At 45.8% G+C, this 16,533-nt stretch overlaps 1 protein-coding gene across 1 annotated transcript in view; it reads right to left on the minus strand.

The window, feature by feature from the left end:
• CCDC180 (coiled-coil domain containing 180) overlaps positions 1 to 16,533 on the minus strand; it is a 59,779-nt gene that overhangs the window by 13,474 nt on the left and 29,772 nt on the right. Inside the window, 11 exon segments of the mRNA XM_044265300.1 lie at positions 814 to 891; positions 2,691 to 2,821; positions 2,823 to 2,943; positions 3,213 to 3,385; positions 5,012 to 5,131; positions 7,153 to 7,251; positions 12,295 to 12,411; positions 12,577 to 12,721; positions 13,380 to 13,526; positions 14,452 to 14,632; positions 16,037 to 16,212. Of these exon segments, the coding sequence (XP_044121235.1) occupies positions 814 to 891; positions 2,691 to 2,821; positions 2,823 to 2,943; positions 3,213 to 3,385; positions 5,012 to 5,131; positions 7,153 to 7,251; positions 12,295 to 12,411; positions 12,577 to 12,721; positions 13,380 to 13,526; positions 14,452 to 14,632; positions 16,037 to 16,212 (1,488 nt within the window).

Genomic DNA, 16,533 nt, shown 5'->3' on the forward strand with positions numbered 1-16,533 from the left:
AAATGGTGACCAAGAGGGGGTATGTATGGTTATGAAGGGATAGCAGAGTGACCGATCTGTTGGTGGTGATGGCACAGTTCTGTTTCTTGATTTTGGTGATGGTTATACGAATATACACATGCGATAAAATGACAGAACTATACAAAATGGAAAGAGAGAGTCAAGGTTTTAATGATAAGGAATGTCTTTTTGTGAGGGAACAAGGGAGATTCTAGCTGCTGACTTAGACCCAACTTCTGGGCCACCTGAAGTGAAAGCCACTTTTTTTTTTTTTTTTGCAAAGTTCACAAAACCTCAGAGATAAGACCAGGGAGGCAAAAAGGCTAAAGTAGGGGTGCTGTGATGGTGAGATCCCTGGTTAAGGGGGTATGTGTGTATTCATTGTATATCTTGACTTTCTCTGAGGGCCCCCAGTTTTCTGAAGTTGAAATCTTGCTTGTTTAAACAGCTTGAAATGTAGCCATATTAAGTGGAAAAGAGTTTGTTTTAATCAATAAAATTAAAATAAAGGAAAAGAGGAATAGGGGAGGTGAGGCATTAGAAAATTGAAAAAAAAAAATCACAAAAAACCCCCCAAACCTAAAAGGGGTATGCTTCCCTGCTACCACAAAAAACTTAGATTGGAAAATGAGAAAATTTGATGAACATGTCTCTCAAAGAATTTAGGTGAAATGGAATGAGACACATTGACCTTGACCCTTACTTCTCCCCTCACCCACCTCTCCTTCTTCTTTTCCCTCCAGTTGTGTCAGGTTTAGCCACCCCCTGACTGAGACAATGGGTTAAACAGTTAAAGGATGAGGTTCCACTTACTCAGCTGGAGGTGGTGGCTTCTCCCCGAGCACCTGGAACTTTCTGTCCATTCGGTTGGGCTTGGAGTACCGTGTGATGCTGTGAGACACAGGTGAGTCAGTGCCTGGGAGGTTGGCATGGACAGGCAGGTCTCCTGTGCCTAGAGCCTCTGGGCCTGCCTGGGGATACCATGACTCCCGTGTCTGGGGCTGAACCCTTCAAGATACTTCCCTACTCCCCATCTTCTGTGGAGACAATCTTATTGTTGGTGGTGAAGTCCTTATCGTTAAAACCCACCCAAGGTCCCTGAGAGGGGGTGAAGGGCCAGAAATTATGTATCCTTGCTTCTCTGTAGTGAGGACCCAAAGAAAAACAGGTTGAGGGGCTTCTCAAATCAAAGTACATTATGCCCAATTAAACTTGAATTTCATAGAAGCAGCGAATAATGTTTAGTTTAAGTAGGTTCCATGCAACATCAGATAGCCCTAGCAACATGGACTGTATTTTGTAACCACTGAGAGACTGACTGTACAAATGGATAACAGCTGGACTGTACAGAAATACAGAAAGCTCTGACCCAGACCCTACAGCCACCTGCCCAGGAAAGCAACTCCTTGTCGACTGTAAAAAAAAAAAAAACTTGGGAAGCCAGCCTGATGTAGGGCAGAGTTGCAGGAAGCCTTACTGTTATCTCTCATGGCAATCCAAAATGCTAAACAACAACTCATGTAACAGTCAGCTCGAAAAGGTTAGGACTTGATCATTTTCCCTGTTTCCAACTTGGGACTAACCAGAGAAAGCCAAATACACAGCCCTAAGTAATCACATCGATTGGCTGCTGCTAGCTGGCCGGCCTCCAGTTTCCCCACGTCAACAGCCTCCAATAAAAGCACACAGAAAGTCTTCCATTTCTTCACCGTTGCCTCTTCACTCCCTCATCTGCCTTTGAGTCTCTGCTAAAATATAAGTGATGCTGGCTGACCCGCTTGCTGTACCACGCTCCGAATAAATAGCCGTTGCTTTTCTCATTTGATTGGTCTTGGGTTTATTTCCACATTGCAGATGGCGTTCGTGTTCAAATGGGCCTCTTGGAGGTATGCAAAGCAGGAATTTCCTCACTACCACTTCCTCAAAGCCAGGAATTAAAGCATATAAACAAGGACTCACAGAGAATGCAGAAGTCATTTCAGCCACTGGCTCTGTTACTCGCCTTCTATAAAATCATTATCAGGAGACAGTGGGGTCCACACCCACTGAGCCATGAGTCTAAAGACCCCAATGGGGGCACAGTGGGTAGAGGGCATGGCCAGGATGCAGAAGTCTAGGATTCCTCCTGTAAGGGAAGCCATCTCCAATGTGTCCCCCCTTTTTTTTAGATTTTATTTATTTATTTGAGAGTGAGAGAGGATGAGAGAGAGAGAGCATGAGAGGTAGAAAGGTCAGGGGAGAAGCAGATTAGCTGCTGAGCACGGAGCCCAATATGGGCCTTGATCGGGGACTCCAGGATCATGACCTGAGCCTAAGGCAGATGCCTAACCTACTGAGCCACCCAGGCACCCTCCAATGTCCCTCTTTTTTTTTAACCAGGTTGATGGATATGGGAAGAGGGCTGGGATCCAGCAGCTGCCACCACGGAGAGCCACAGAACATCAAGATGGGTTCTTGAGGTGGGAGGCCCATGTGAGCCACATCACTCAGCAGGAAAGTGCACAGACCTGACTAAAGCCAGCTTCAGAGCCAACTACTCACGGGGTCCCTTGGGGGTCTCAGAACAGTGAGCATAGGTGGTGCCTTCTGAGGACAGTCTATAGAAGCAACAGGGTGGGTTCTGGCCTATGTCTTGGGGGTGAGGGAAGGCATGTGGGCAGGGGAGATCCTGGGCAGCCCAGACTCCCTACCTTCCTGTTGAAGTGGCACTGGCACTGGACTGGGCTTTCTTCACGATGTGTTCCCCCCGGTTCTGGTGTCGCTTCAAGCCTTTGGGTGATGAGTGCCAAGGGCAAGAATGGAGGACCGGAGGGGAGGATGGGCCAGGGGGCAACACCAGCTCCCCCACTGCCAGTCCCCGGAGACCCACAGGCCTGTGTGCCTCTACCTGTCTGGGACCGGTCTTTGTCACATGGCTGGGTTGAGCATTTTTCATCGGGAAGTCTGAAACCAAAGGAAAGGATATGAACTTTTTCCCAGTGAGCACGAGATCAGCTACCATCCCGGTTAGCCCACAATACTGTGTATATCAGTCCGATTATGAGCCTCATTCCAGAGGAGGAAACTGAGGTTCAAGAGGAGAAGGCCTTATACAAAGTCAAAGGCTGTCAGGGGTGGGAAACTTGTGTGCGGGACCCCAAAGATGGTGCCTGAAGTTTCGAGGCCATGGGCTAGGGTGGCGGGGCGCTCTCGCAGATCCCATAGCCACTCACTGCAGGATCTTCTTGACCACTTCCACAGCTGGGTCTTCAATCATGGGCTTCCCCATGCGGCTCGGCTGGGCGAAGGACTCGGGGGTGACCAAGTCTACCTTGGCCTCCTCTTCAAGGGCTTCTGAAGACACCATGATGTCACTCTCTACCTCCAGGTCAGTCATGACATTGTCCTACAGGCCCAAGAGAAGGACCTGAGTTGGTGGGCCCAGCCTTAGTCCAGGGATGCAGGCAGGTTGTGTTTGTGTTTTCAGGGCCTGCAGCTGGCGGCCAGCTGCCTGATTCTCTGAGCCTCAATTTTCCTTCTTAAAAATGGTAATGGTCCTATCTCTGGGGTAATGGTCCTCCTGCATGAGGGTCATTCATGCAGGTATGCATGCATGCATTTATGTGCGCGTGTTGGCTTTCAAAATGTTTCCCGAGTACTTGCCCAGGTGCTGCCTGGGGCCTGGAACACAGCATAGAGAGGTTGCATGTGACCCTCATCTTTATGGGGCTTACAGTCTAGTCTAACATGCGCTTCTACAAATAAATGATTGGTCAAAACTGGGACCAGCGCTGTGAAAGAGAAGTTCCAGAGGCTTCCATGAGACCAAGGATCATGGACGTATAAGGCCAGCCTGCAGATATGCCCAGGCACTGTTCTTGAAAGGAAGGAGTGAATGAAAGTGTACACAAACAAGGAGACAACACCCCCCAAAAGTTGGATCGTGGAGAAAGGGTAGGAGCGGTGGCCCACAGGGGGTGCTTAGTTAGGCTGTTTCCTATCTTACGGAGTGTCCTTCTCTCAGCGGGGGACTATAAGAGGGAAGGACCCTGGCTGGACTCCTGAGTTTCGTCTGGAAGGGCGCAGTGCCAGTGGTGTGAGGGATGCTTAGTACTGGTGGCCTGGTGTGAGGAGCCTTCCCATAAAGGAAGCACTAGCTCAAAACGTGGCAGTGAGAAGGTGCCCGGAAAAGAACTCGCGGGGTGTCACTTTTGCCCACATTGGTTCTACGACACTTCCCCCTGGGACATGGTTGAGTGCCTCCAGAATTCAAAGCCTGGTGTGAGAGGCTGAGTATGGGGTGAAGGCAACAAGCTCTGCCCTTTTGGGGCACAGAGTCTAGAGAGACAGTCCCTAAAAATGGAGACCTCACTGTAGGGTCTGAAAGAGAAGGCCCGGGGGTAAGCCATGTCTCTGGGGTAGAAATGAGGGTGAGAAATGAAGAGGCCATGGAGGGCAGGTTGAGAAGGCCGCTGTAAAGACCCCGTCCCAGGGTCTGGATTTCACCCTGAAGGCAGAAGAGTGACACAGTCAGACTGATCTTCTCCAGACTGCAGCTCAGGGAGTGGATCATGAGGGGAAGTGAGAGGGCATGGGCACGGGCACCCAGGTGGGCAAGGAGAGGGGGTAGGGATGGGATGGGGAGAAGGTAGTGGTTGCTCATGGGTGTGGGCAAGAAGGAAGGGGCTGAAAGGTGAGGGTTGCCTGAGAGCCGGTGGGTGGGGTAAGCCGAAGGTCCTGGTGGAGATGAGGAGGTGGTGTTAAGAGGTGAGGGGTCTTCTAAGCACCCAAGGCAGGGAAGTGGACTATCTGGGATTTGAGCTCAGGTCTGACTGCATAGACTGTAGTCTTCCTAATATATATATATATATATATATATATATATATATATATATATATATTCTTTATCGTAAGCCTGGTGTCCAACAGGAGCTTGGGAGCCTCTTCTTCCCTTAGGCTCTACTGAGCCTAGACCTGATGACTCCCCCACACTTTCCATTGCCAATCCCTTCCTTTACTGTCCATTCCTTACAGTAAAGACCACTTGAGTCATGGACGCTGTGTCCAGCCTGCAGTTGAGGTACTGAATCCTCTGGCCCAGTTTCTCTTTCCAAGTTTGGACGAAGCCAAGGAGGTCTTCTGAGGTCACCATCTAGGGTAAGAAAACCACAGGAAGAGGACTGAAGGGAGGCTAGTTTCCTATATTTGAACTGCAGGCCTCTTGGTTCTCTGGAGGCCTCTCACTTGCAGGCAGAGCTCCGAGACAGTCAGGGAGAGCTCCGAGACAGTGGGGGATGCCAGCTGGCTCCCCTTGGGCAGCTGCACTGGGGCAGCAAATCCTTCAATGATGGGGTATAGGAATTCTAGTCCTGGTTTTATGGGTTCATTCTGGACAAAACATTTAAATTTGCTCAACTCCATTTCCTTATTTGCATGGTGGTGACCCAGAATGTTCCCTCGGATCTCTTCTAGCTCTGATACTCTTAGAAGGAAATGTTTAGACAAGATGGCCAGGCTGTGTAGGAGTGAAATGACCACAGCCTTTCTGGAAAGTGATCTAATAAGGTCAGGGGCACATGCAGCAATCCCACAGACCATGCCCCTAGGTGCACAGAGAAGCACCTGTAAGGATGTTCACGCTCACTGCACATTTCACACATCACTCAGCAGTCCTCACACTTGGTCCCCTGAATTGTCCATTGGCCTCTGTAGACAACCCAGGCCAGGAGGTGCATTGGCCTCTTCCGCTTCCTTCATCTCCATTATGCTCTGAGTCCTATCCATTCCCCTGCCACTCAGTTCCAGAATCAGAGATGTCTCTGCTGGCATAATTCTCTCTGCCTCAGTTGCGGCACCTTGCCTCACTTCTCACTCCCTCCCTGACTTTCTGCACACAGCAGCCAGAAGGCACTCTTTGTGCATGGCACTGAGCGCATGACCCTGGCCACATCTGCCCCCTGGTCCCCACCGCCTCTGCCATGTATCCAATGCATTGTTCCCGTCCCCCAATCACTGCTTTGCAGGAATAGCCAACCAGTCCCCTCCATCCAACATGGTTGCCTGCCCACCCAAGTTCATGCTCCCCTGCGCTGGCCAGGAGGCTGTGCAAGCCCCAGGCCCCCTGTCCAGCACCCTGACAACACCAGGAGGGTACAGTGAGGGGGCTGGGGAGGTGAGGAAATGTGGAAGAGCAAATGTTTCTGCTCTGGAGAGAGAGCTGTCTCTAGAGGGTCTGCTGAAGGGGTCACTTCAGATAAACCTGCTTTCCCTGAGTTCCCGGGTATGTGTAGAAAATTAGTGCAGGAAAATACAGAGGTCACTGGGGGCTCTGCAAAAAAAAAAAGAGAGAGAGAGAGAGAGAGAAACAGAATAAGATGAAGGATGTGTATTCACTCTGTGCTTTGTGGATGTTTGAATTTTCTTCAAGAAGCTTGTGTTACTATGCAAGAAAAAGCAAGAAAGATAGACACTAAATGTCCTCTCAGTGTTGACAAAAATAAAACCTCAACTCAGTCACTGAAATGGAAGGGAAAAGACAGAGCTTGGTGAGGAAGGAGCAGCCCGCTCAAGAAACCTCCAGCTGAGACTTCTGGTTCTCGAGTGTCCGGGGGAGTCGTTGAGCAAACATTGCTCAGGGAGGCCAGGCTGAGCGTGAAACTCATGGGGGGAAAACAAGCAAGGAAACAACAGAAACGTGCAGAGAGACCTGTTATGCTGATCCGTATCGCTCTCGTTTGGACTCTACAGTTTATACATAGAAAACAGAAGTCACCAGTGTCTGTGCCATGATCAAAAAACCAAGCAAATGAAAAAACAAAAAACAAAAAGTGGTTGTTCAGAGGCCAGAGTCCTGCTTCTATCTTTCACTGAGGGCTGAGTTCCAGTTACAGGAAGGGATGCCTAGTGACATTGGAGGGGGAGTGAGGTCAGACCTAAGCCCCCAACTCTCTGGACTCTAGAAGCCTGCTTGGGAGGGTCTGGGGGCTGAGGGATGTAGCTGTGTTTTCTTTTCATCCTTAACTCCATTGACTAAAGCAGGAGTTGAGTAGGAAGGCTAGGAGGTCCCTCTGGAGCAGAAGGAATTTTGATGACAGATACAAGTTTACTTCTAGTTTATAATTCTGGTGTAATGCATCTTTACTATTTATAGCTTAGCAAATACTGAATACTTACTTTTTTATCTCCCTTTGAGTTTCGACACATTTCTACTTTCCTTTGGAGCTGTTCCAGAGAAGAATTTAATCCATCTGTTTGCAAATTGGATTTTGCAACCTAGAAAAACCAGAGTTTCCATGATTTGTTTCTAGAATACTTATTTTGATCAGGAAAATATAATACCAAAGGGAGATGAATTCAATATTGGAAAAACGAAATGAGGGAGAATGCAAAATGTTATCAGAAGCTAGATCAATGAAAATGTAAAAACTTTTTTGGGGGGGGGCCTGTTTTTTATTCTCAAACAAATAAGGTTTAAAAATAAAATCAACAGGGCACCTGGGTGGCTCAGTCAGTTTGGCTTCTGCCTTTGGCTCAGGTGGTGACCTCAGCGTCCTGGGATTGAGCCCCGCCTCAGGCTCCCTGCTCATCGGGGAGTTTACTTCTCTCTCTCCCTCTGATTCTCTGCACCATTCATGCTTTCTCTCTCACAAATAAATATAAATAAATAAATACATAAATAAATAAAATTGACAACCCCCAGTAGTGGTTAAGGGCATTGTCCCACTAGGGAGGGTTGTCTGTATAAGCCACCTAGGAAACATGAGGAGCCTTAAAACATTTGTGCTCTGCCCCAGTGATCCAGCTCTGCGAGAAACCCATGGACATAATCGGAGTTTCCTGCACAAGGGTGTTTATAATACCATTGGTATAATAATAAGTGAAATCCACCAAAATGTTCCCCCAAAAAGAAATAGCTAAGTAAAAATAGCAACAAATTCAGGAGAGGGAAGCCATCACAGTAGTGTTTTTGAAAGAATCTTTAAAGATGATACACCTTAAAAAATTGTATAAATAGCATGAGGCCAGTTTTGTTCTTTATGTGTGTGTACACACACACACACACACACACATATGAGAAATCTTTCCATATATAACATTTTTTTTTGTCAGAGATTGTGAGCACAGGCAGACAGAGGCAGAGGGAGAAGCAGGCTTCCTGCTGAGCAAGGAGCCCGATGTGGGACTCGATCCCAGGATGCTGGGATCATGACCTGAGCCGAAGGCAGCCGCTTACCCTACTGAGCCACTCGGGCGTCCCGCTTTCCATATATAGAAAAAAGCTTAAAAATAAGTCAAAGTCACTCCTGGCTTTATTGAGATATTATTGACACATAACATTATGTAAGTTTAAGGTTTACAATGTATTGATTTGATACACTTAAATATCACAAAATAATTATCGCCATAACTTTAACTGATACCTCCACCACATCAAATAATTACCATTTCCTTTTTGTGATGAAAACATTTAAGATCTACTCTCTTAGCTACTTTCAAGTATACAACACAGTATTTTTAACTATAATATCATGCTTCACATTAGAGTCCCAGAACCTATTTGTCTTATAACTGAAAGTTTTTACCCACTGACCCTCATCTCTGCATTTCGCTTACCCCTCAGTCCCTGGTAACCACCATTCTCTCCTCGGTTATCTCTGAGTCTGGCTTTTGTAGATTCCACATGTAAGTGAGATCATACAGTATTCATCTCTCTCTGACTTATCTCACTATGATTAATGCCCTCAAGGTCCATATGTGTTGTCCCAAATGGTAGGATTTCCTTCCTTTTCATGGTCAAATAATGTTCCATTGTACAGATACCTCTTCTTTATCCATTCGCCTGTTGACAGACACTCTGCCACATTGTTCACATTCACATTGTGAAAAATGCTGCAATGAACATGGGAGTGCAGATATGGCTACAAGACCATATTTTCATTTCCTTTGGATATATAACCAAAAATGGGACTGCTGGATCATATGGTGGTTCCATACTGTTTTCCACAGTGGCTGTACCAGTTTGCATTCCCCCAAACAGTGCACAAGATTCTTTTTTCTCCACACCCTTGCCGTCAGTTACTATCTCTTATCTTTTTGATGACAGCCATTTTAACAAGTTCAAGGTGATACCCCATTGTCATTGTGACTTGTCATTCCCTGCTGATGGGTGATGTTGAGCACCTTTTCATCCACCCATTGGCCATTTGTATGTCTTCTATTGGAAAATGTTTATTCAGTTCCTTTGGGCAAAGGAAATTTAATTTATTATTTATTTTATTATTATATTATTATTATTATTATCTTATTATTTTAATTTATTACTAAATTTATTTATTTTTAAAGATTTTATTTATTTATTTGACGGAGAGAGATCACAAGTAGGCAGAGAGGCAGGCAGAGAGAGAGAGAGCGAAGCAGGCTCCCCGCTGAGCAGAGAGCCCGATGCTGGGCTCGATCCCAAGACCCTGAGATCATGACCCGAGCCAAAGGCTGCGGCCTAACCCACTGAGCCACCCAGGTGCCCTTTGTTACTAAACTTAAATCATATTGTTTACTTCTTTTGCTATGGAGTTATAGGAGTTCTTTATATATTTTGGATATTAACCTCTTATCAGATATATTATTTGTAAATATTTTCTCCTATTCCATAAGTTATCTTTTCATTTTGTTGTCTCTTTTGCTGTCCAGAAGCTAGTCAATGTGATGCAGTCCCACTTGTTAATTTTTGCTTTTGTTCCTTGTGCTTTTGGTGTCACATCCACAAAATCATTGCCAAGACTAATGTCAAAGAGTCTTTCCCCATGTTTTCTTCCTACAGTTTTATGGTTTCGTGTCTTACATTTAGGCCTTTAATCCATGTTGGGTTAATTTTTGTGTGTGGTGTAAGATAAGATTTCAATTTCATTCTTCTGCATGTGGTTATGCAGTTTTCCCAGCACCATTTATTGAAAAGACTATCCTTTCCCCATTGAGTATTCTTGACTTTCTTGTCAATACTCAATACTCCTTGACTCTATATGTGAGAGTTTATTTCTGATCTTAGATTTTGTTCCATTGGTTTATATGCCCATTTTTATGCCAGTACCATACTATTTTGGTTATTATAACTTTGTAGTATAGTTTGAAATAACGAATTGTGATGCTTTGTACTTCTTTCTCAGGATTGCTTGGCTATTTATAATCTATTGTGGTTCCACAGAATTTTTAGGATGGATTTTCCCATTCCCATGAAAAAAATTCAATTGGATTTTGATAGGGGTGGCACTAAATCAATAGATAAGCTTGGGGAGTATGGACATTTTAACAGTATTAATTCTTCTGATCTATGAACATGGGATATCTTTCAATTTGTATCTTCTTTGATTTCTTTCATCTAATTCTTATAGTTTTCAGTGTGTAGATCTTTCATCCTCTTTGTTAAATTTATTCCTAAGTGTTTTATTGTTTTTGATGCTAATGTGAATGAGATTGTTTTTCTTCATTTTTTTAGATGTTTTACTGTCAGTATATACAAATGGAACTGATTTCTTGATAATGACTTTGTATCCTACAACTTTACTGATTTTGTTGATCAGTTCTAACAATTTTTTGATGGCTCTTCTATATATAAGATCATGTGTTCTGAAAACAGAGATGATCTTACTTCTTCTGTTTCTTTTTGGATGCCTTTTTACTTCTTCCTCTTGCCTGATCACTCCGGCTAGGACTTCCAGTATTATGTTGAATAGGTGTGGTGAGAAGGCGTGTCCTTGTCTTGTTCCTGATCTTAGAGGACACACTTCCAACTATTCATTGTTGAGTATGGTATTACCTGTGGTCTTCTCACATATGGTCTTTATTATACTTAGGTATTTTCCTCCTTTACTTCATTTGTTTAACATATTTATTAAGAAAAGATGTTGTACATTATCAAGTGCTTTTTCTGCATCCATTGTGATGATTAAATGATTTTTATCTTTTATTCTATCAATATGGCATCACACTGATTGATTTGTATATGGAACCATCCTTGCATCCCAGAGATAAGTGACATGTGATCATAGTGTGTGATCCTTTTTTTTCTAAGATTTTAAAAAAGATTTTATTTATTTATTTGACAGACAGAGATCACAAGCAGGCATAGAGGCAGGCAGAGAGAGGAAAGCAGGCTCCCCACTGAGCAGAAAGCCCGACGCAGGGCTTGATCCCACGACCCTGAGATCACGACCTGAGTCGAAGGCAGCGGCCTTACCCACTGAGCCGCCCAAGTGCCCCCATAGTGTATAATCCTTTTAATGTGCTGTTGAATTTGGTGTGCCAATATTTTGTTGAGGAATTTTGCATCTATATCCATCAGGGATATCGGTCTGTCATTTTCTTACCATGTTCTTATCCTGTCTTTGGTATCAGGGTAATGCTGGCTTTGTAAAATTAATTTGGAAGTATTCCCTCCTATTCTATTTTTTGGAAGAGTTTGAGAAGAACTAGTGTCAAGTTATCTTTAAATGTTAGGTAGAATTCACCCATGAAACCATAAGATCCTGAGTTTTCTTTGTTGGGAGGTTCTTGATTACTGATTCAATCCCCTTACTCATTCTTGGTCTCCTCAGATTTCCCATTTGTGTATGATTCAGTCTTGGTAGGTATGTTTCTAGAACTTTTTCTGTTTCTTCTAGGATATGCAATTTGTTGGCATTTAATTGGTCATAATAGTCTTAAGATTCTTGTATTTCTGCAGTATCCATTGCACTATCATCTCTTTCATTTCTGATTTTATTCTGGTCTTGTCTCTTTTTTCTTAGTCTAGCTAAAGGTTATTTGATTTTGTTTACCTTTGAAAAACCATCTCTAGTTTCATTGATCCTTTCTATTGCTTTTCTGGTCTCTATTTCCTTTATTTGTTACCTGATCTTTGTGATTTCCTCCATTCTGCTAACTTTGGGTTTAATTTTTTTTTTCCAGTTCCTTGAGGTGTACAGTTAGGTTGTTTATTTAAGATCACTGACCTCAGTTCACATTTTGATTTCACATTCAAGAGCTCTGTGTTCTTGTCTAGGTCACCTATTACTCTCTGTCTCAATTTCTTTGTCTCTAAAATAGGGGGGGAAACAGGACTTGCTTCAACTGTTATTGGGAGGACTAATATAGCTGATCAAAATAAGTTGGTTAGCAAGATGTATGGTGCAAAATAACTCAATGAATTCTAGAGGTTATTATAATTTAATATCTATCTCCCTGGGTGGAGTTCAAGTCCCATGGGGCAGAGCTCATAGTTGTATGTATCCCCAGCACTTGGAACAGTGTCTAGCACGCAGGTGAAGAACGAATCTGTCCTACCTCACACTTGATGTTTACTTGCAGATTTGTCAGCAACCGCTGGATTTTCTCTATGAAAATAAGGTCCAAAGACAGGTTATGGAATTTGCTTTCAAACTTGTTGATGACATCATTGGCCTGTAAAGATATATAAAAAGTAAAGGAGGTGGGTTTAATTTGGAACTTACAGTCTTCGGAAGCAGAGTGGGACAGGCACAATTTTTTGGAAAGGGGGCTTGACAGACCCATCAGGCAATGAGCGAGGATGTCCTGGGAGCCTGGCTGGAGGTTTTGCATCCCCACCTGGTCCAGGTATTCGCTCTCCATCTTCTCCATGTTGATCATGATTAAACTTTCAACAAACTCTATTCGAGAAGCTTCCTTCTCCAGTCGATGACACAGTGAATTGATTTCTTCAGAAGAAAAGTTGCCTCCCTCAGAAAACAATCTGAAAGTGGTTTGAGAGAAATACAAGCCACGATCAGACCTCAGACTTCCCTACCATCCCAAAACCTGTGGTTGATGAAGCTTTAGAAAGTGTAAGCTCATGGAAAAAATGGATACAGGGGGTTCAAAGACAGAAGCAGTGAAATGACCCAAATGTCCTTCAAGGGAGGAAAAGAGAAACGACGTGTGGTGTATACACACAATGGAGACATATTCAGCCTTGAGGAGGAGTGACATTCTGACACACGCTACGTGATGAGTCTTGAAGACCCTATGTTCAGTGAAATAAGCCAGATACACAAAAGGACAAATATTCTATGATTTCACTTACATGAGGCACCTACAGTAGTCAAATTCACAGAGACAAAAAAAAAGAATTATGGCTATCGGGCTGAGGGAGGAAAATGAAAGTTAACGTTCAATGGATTCAGAGTTTCAGTTTATGAAGATGAAAAATTCTGGAGCTGGATGGTGGGGATGGTTGGACAACAACGTGAATGAACTTAGTGTCACAGAACTAATGGTGCACCTGAAAAATGGTTACAACGGACAGTTTGATGTGATATATTTTTGTCACAATAAAAAAGTAAGGGGAAACAAGACCACTTCTCGACAGGGGAAGCCCAGGGCCCACCGAGGCCCTGAGTGCGGGCTCCCACCTGCAGTGCTTGATGAACTCAATGTTGGTGAGGCGAAGCTTGCCCAGGCTCTCCTCCAGGTACTGGCGGAAGCTGCGCAGGGACACCTGGATGACGTCGACATAGCTGAGCAGCTCCCGGTGCAGCGTGCTGCTGAGACTAACCAGCCTGGGGGACACAGGAGGGCAGGGTGGTGACCAGGGTGTGGAAGAGCAGCCTGGGGGCTGCTTGAGCTCCACTGCTGTGCCCAGCTGTGGGGCCACCAGAAGCACGGCCATGTTCCTCTGGGTAGGAAAAGAAGCTAAAAGGAAGTTCAAAATGCCAGTGTGTACAGGACACAGCGTGGAACTCTCAGTGTGCTGTCTCAGAGGCCACCTCTCGCCTCTCTCTGGCCCTCGCCGCCATATTACTGAAGGAATCCCCAGGTCCCATAGGATCTTCAGCCTCTCTGCAGCGCTCTCTCTCTCTCCCAGCAATGTGCTTCCTGTGGCTGATGCTCTCCCAAAGGAGCACCCTGCAACTTTCCTCTTTACCTGTAAGTCCGCCCTCAGCAGCCTCCTGTGTACCTGACACCGGGGAGGGCTCCTCACCTGTTACCTGATGGAGGTCTCTCTGAGCACGCAGGAGCCTCCATCTCAAAGCCCTGAATGGCCTCCTTGGAACCTCTTGCTCTGCCATGAGCACAATCCCACCTCAAGCTGGGCCAGCGCTCCTTTCTGAGGGGGAAAATTCTGTCTCCTCTTTACCTTCCTCCATCCCAGGACAGGGTGGGTCCTCCTGCAGGAAGTTCTTTCTGATTCCCCTGGGTGGAAGTGGCCTTTCCCCACATGGACATTTTGGGGCAGCTTAGTCACATCCCTGCCTCCTGACCACCGGCGCCCTTTCCTCTCCCTGGCTGCTCACCCAGCACCCAGTGCCCAGCTCCCCACCAGAGGGGTCACACAGTTAGCCCCTGACACCTGTGAAGAAGTGAGCTGAAAAGGGAAGGTTGCTGTGGGGTCTGGAAAACTGACTCGTGTCCACCAGGAAGGGACCACTCCTTTGAGATCAGCCAAAGGCTGGCATCTCATGTCTGGGATTCCATGGCCCTCACCTCTGGCTCTTCGTGGCATTCGAGAAGATGTGTTCCATGTTGTAAATCTTGCGGCGGAAGTTTTTGCTCTTTATGTTTTGCTCTTCTTGGAACTGGCAGAACATCATCTTCTCCTTCCTTAGCGTCTCTGTCACCCCAGCACAGTGGCTGTCTAGCCGCTCTTGGTGAAGCAAGAGCTCAGCTGAAAAAGAACGAGGCAGAGGGAGGCCCTCTGGGATCTCAAGTCACCTCAGGACATTTCTTTTCTGGATGGTGACAGCTGCCCCTGCCAGGGCTTGGCTTGGGGAACAGGTACCGATCTGAGGGGGCCGATCTGAGACTGCCCCAGGGTCTCTCACTGGAAAGGAGGCTGACCAGGCTGTGAGCAGGGGAGTCCTTGCATGTGAAGAGACCCAGGAGCAGGGGGGTGGGGTGGAGGGCGTCAGGAAGGGTGGGAATGTGGTGAGAAGAGTGTGGAGAAAACAACCAGCACAAGGCTGGGCAGGGCAGCTGGATTTTGTTCCTTTCTATCAGTGGCTTCTCTTTCCAGGGAGCTCAAACTCCAAAGGACTTCTAGGGCAGAGTACACGGAACTGGAATTTGGCTTCAAGCGCTAGGTCAGAGGCCTTTAGAGCTGGCGGATAGCTCTAGGCCAGCCCACCCTCTCTGCCTGCTGCCTGCAGAGGAAAGTGCTGTCATCCCAGCTCTACCAAAAATGAGTGTGGGGACTCTGGGTCCTTGTTTCTCTGACCTCAATCTCCCCATTGTGCACTGGGGCAGGGATCCAGGTAAGACGCAGGAAATCAGCCTTCATGGAGAATCTCAATTTATACTTATTTTTAATGCACACATTTTCCAGAGGAACACAATGAGGTTCCAAAGCCAAGCAGGGCTCCCTGGGCCACAAGCACTGGGATTCCAGGCCAGGCTGTCTGATTCCACAATTCTGTCACTGTTCTAGGAAGGAGGAGTTTGGTTGGGACCACATAGGGGGTCACTCTGGGAGCGCAAAGCATTTATGAAAAAGTCTGAAGTGTGACACAAGTGAAAACCCAACAGGGTCCCTGAAGATCCAACTAAAAGTATACCACCCTCTAGGAGCCCTCTGTCTCGGAGAGAAATGGCACTTCTTCTGAAGTTATAAATTATAAGCTGAAATTAATGGGTCCCACTTGCTCACGATTCTCACTGTACCCTTTCAGGGAGAGTTAATTACCATCAACAATATCCCCTTCTGCGAGTAAGGGAGGGATCAGAGAGGTCAGGTAACATGTCCAGAGTCACACAGCCAGAGTCTAGTAGCTATGATTCTTGAGCTACAGCTTGCCTCTAGAGCATCTACTATGCAAGTGTGTATCAGATAGGTGTGTGAGCAGATCTGGTATTCACACAGCTAAAACAGGACAATACTCTTCATTCTAGCATTTAAAGAACTGTTAAAAAATTTTTTTTTAATTTTAATCTCAAGTGTGGGCTCTGAATACTGCCTTCTCCGCCAGCCTGGGAGGTGGAACCCTCAGACAGGGGCACCTAATGAATGCAGAACTGCCATGGCACAGACTCTGGCTGTCTGGGGTAGGGAGGCCTTCCCAAGCAGGGTCCATACCTGCCCTGACGTTATGGATGTCCTTTTCAATGAGCTTGGCTCTTGGCTCATGTAGATGCTGATGCAGCTCCAATTCTGAATCCAGCTCATTGATCTTGGTGGCCACCATGACCCGAGTTTTGAGGACACACTGGTCAAACCACTTCTCTAGGTGCTCAAAAAGGCCAGCTCGAAGTCTAAGGGAGAGACCGGTGAGGGTCAGCTCTGCCAGCGGCAGTGAGCAGGGAGAGAGCTTTCCCAAGCAACCCAGAAAGTGCTTCCCCCTTTCATTTCTTCCTGATTTTATTTCCCAACTGTATTCTATTCCTTTGTCTGGATGGAGCATCCTGAATTCAGCCAGACTCCTGCTGGAGGAGACTGGATGGTTTCCAACCATTTGTTCTTCAAAAAAAAAAAAAAAAAAAGCTGCAATGAATTACCTTGTACATAAACCAAGTGTAGAAGCATTTCTACAGAACACATTCCCTGAACTGGAATTGTTGAATCAAAGGCTAAAA

The sequence above is a fragment of the Neovison vison genome, chromosome 9 (genome assembly GCF_020171115.1).
Source record: "Neovison vison isolate M4711 chromosome 9, ASM_NN_V1, whole genome shotgun sequence".
NCBI classification, from domain to species: Eukaryota; Metazoa; Chordata; class Mammalia; order Carnivora; family Mustelidae; genus Neogale; species Neogale vison.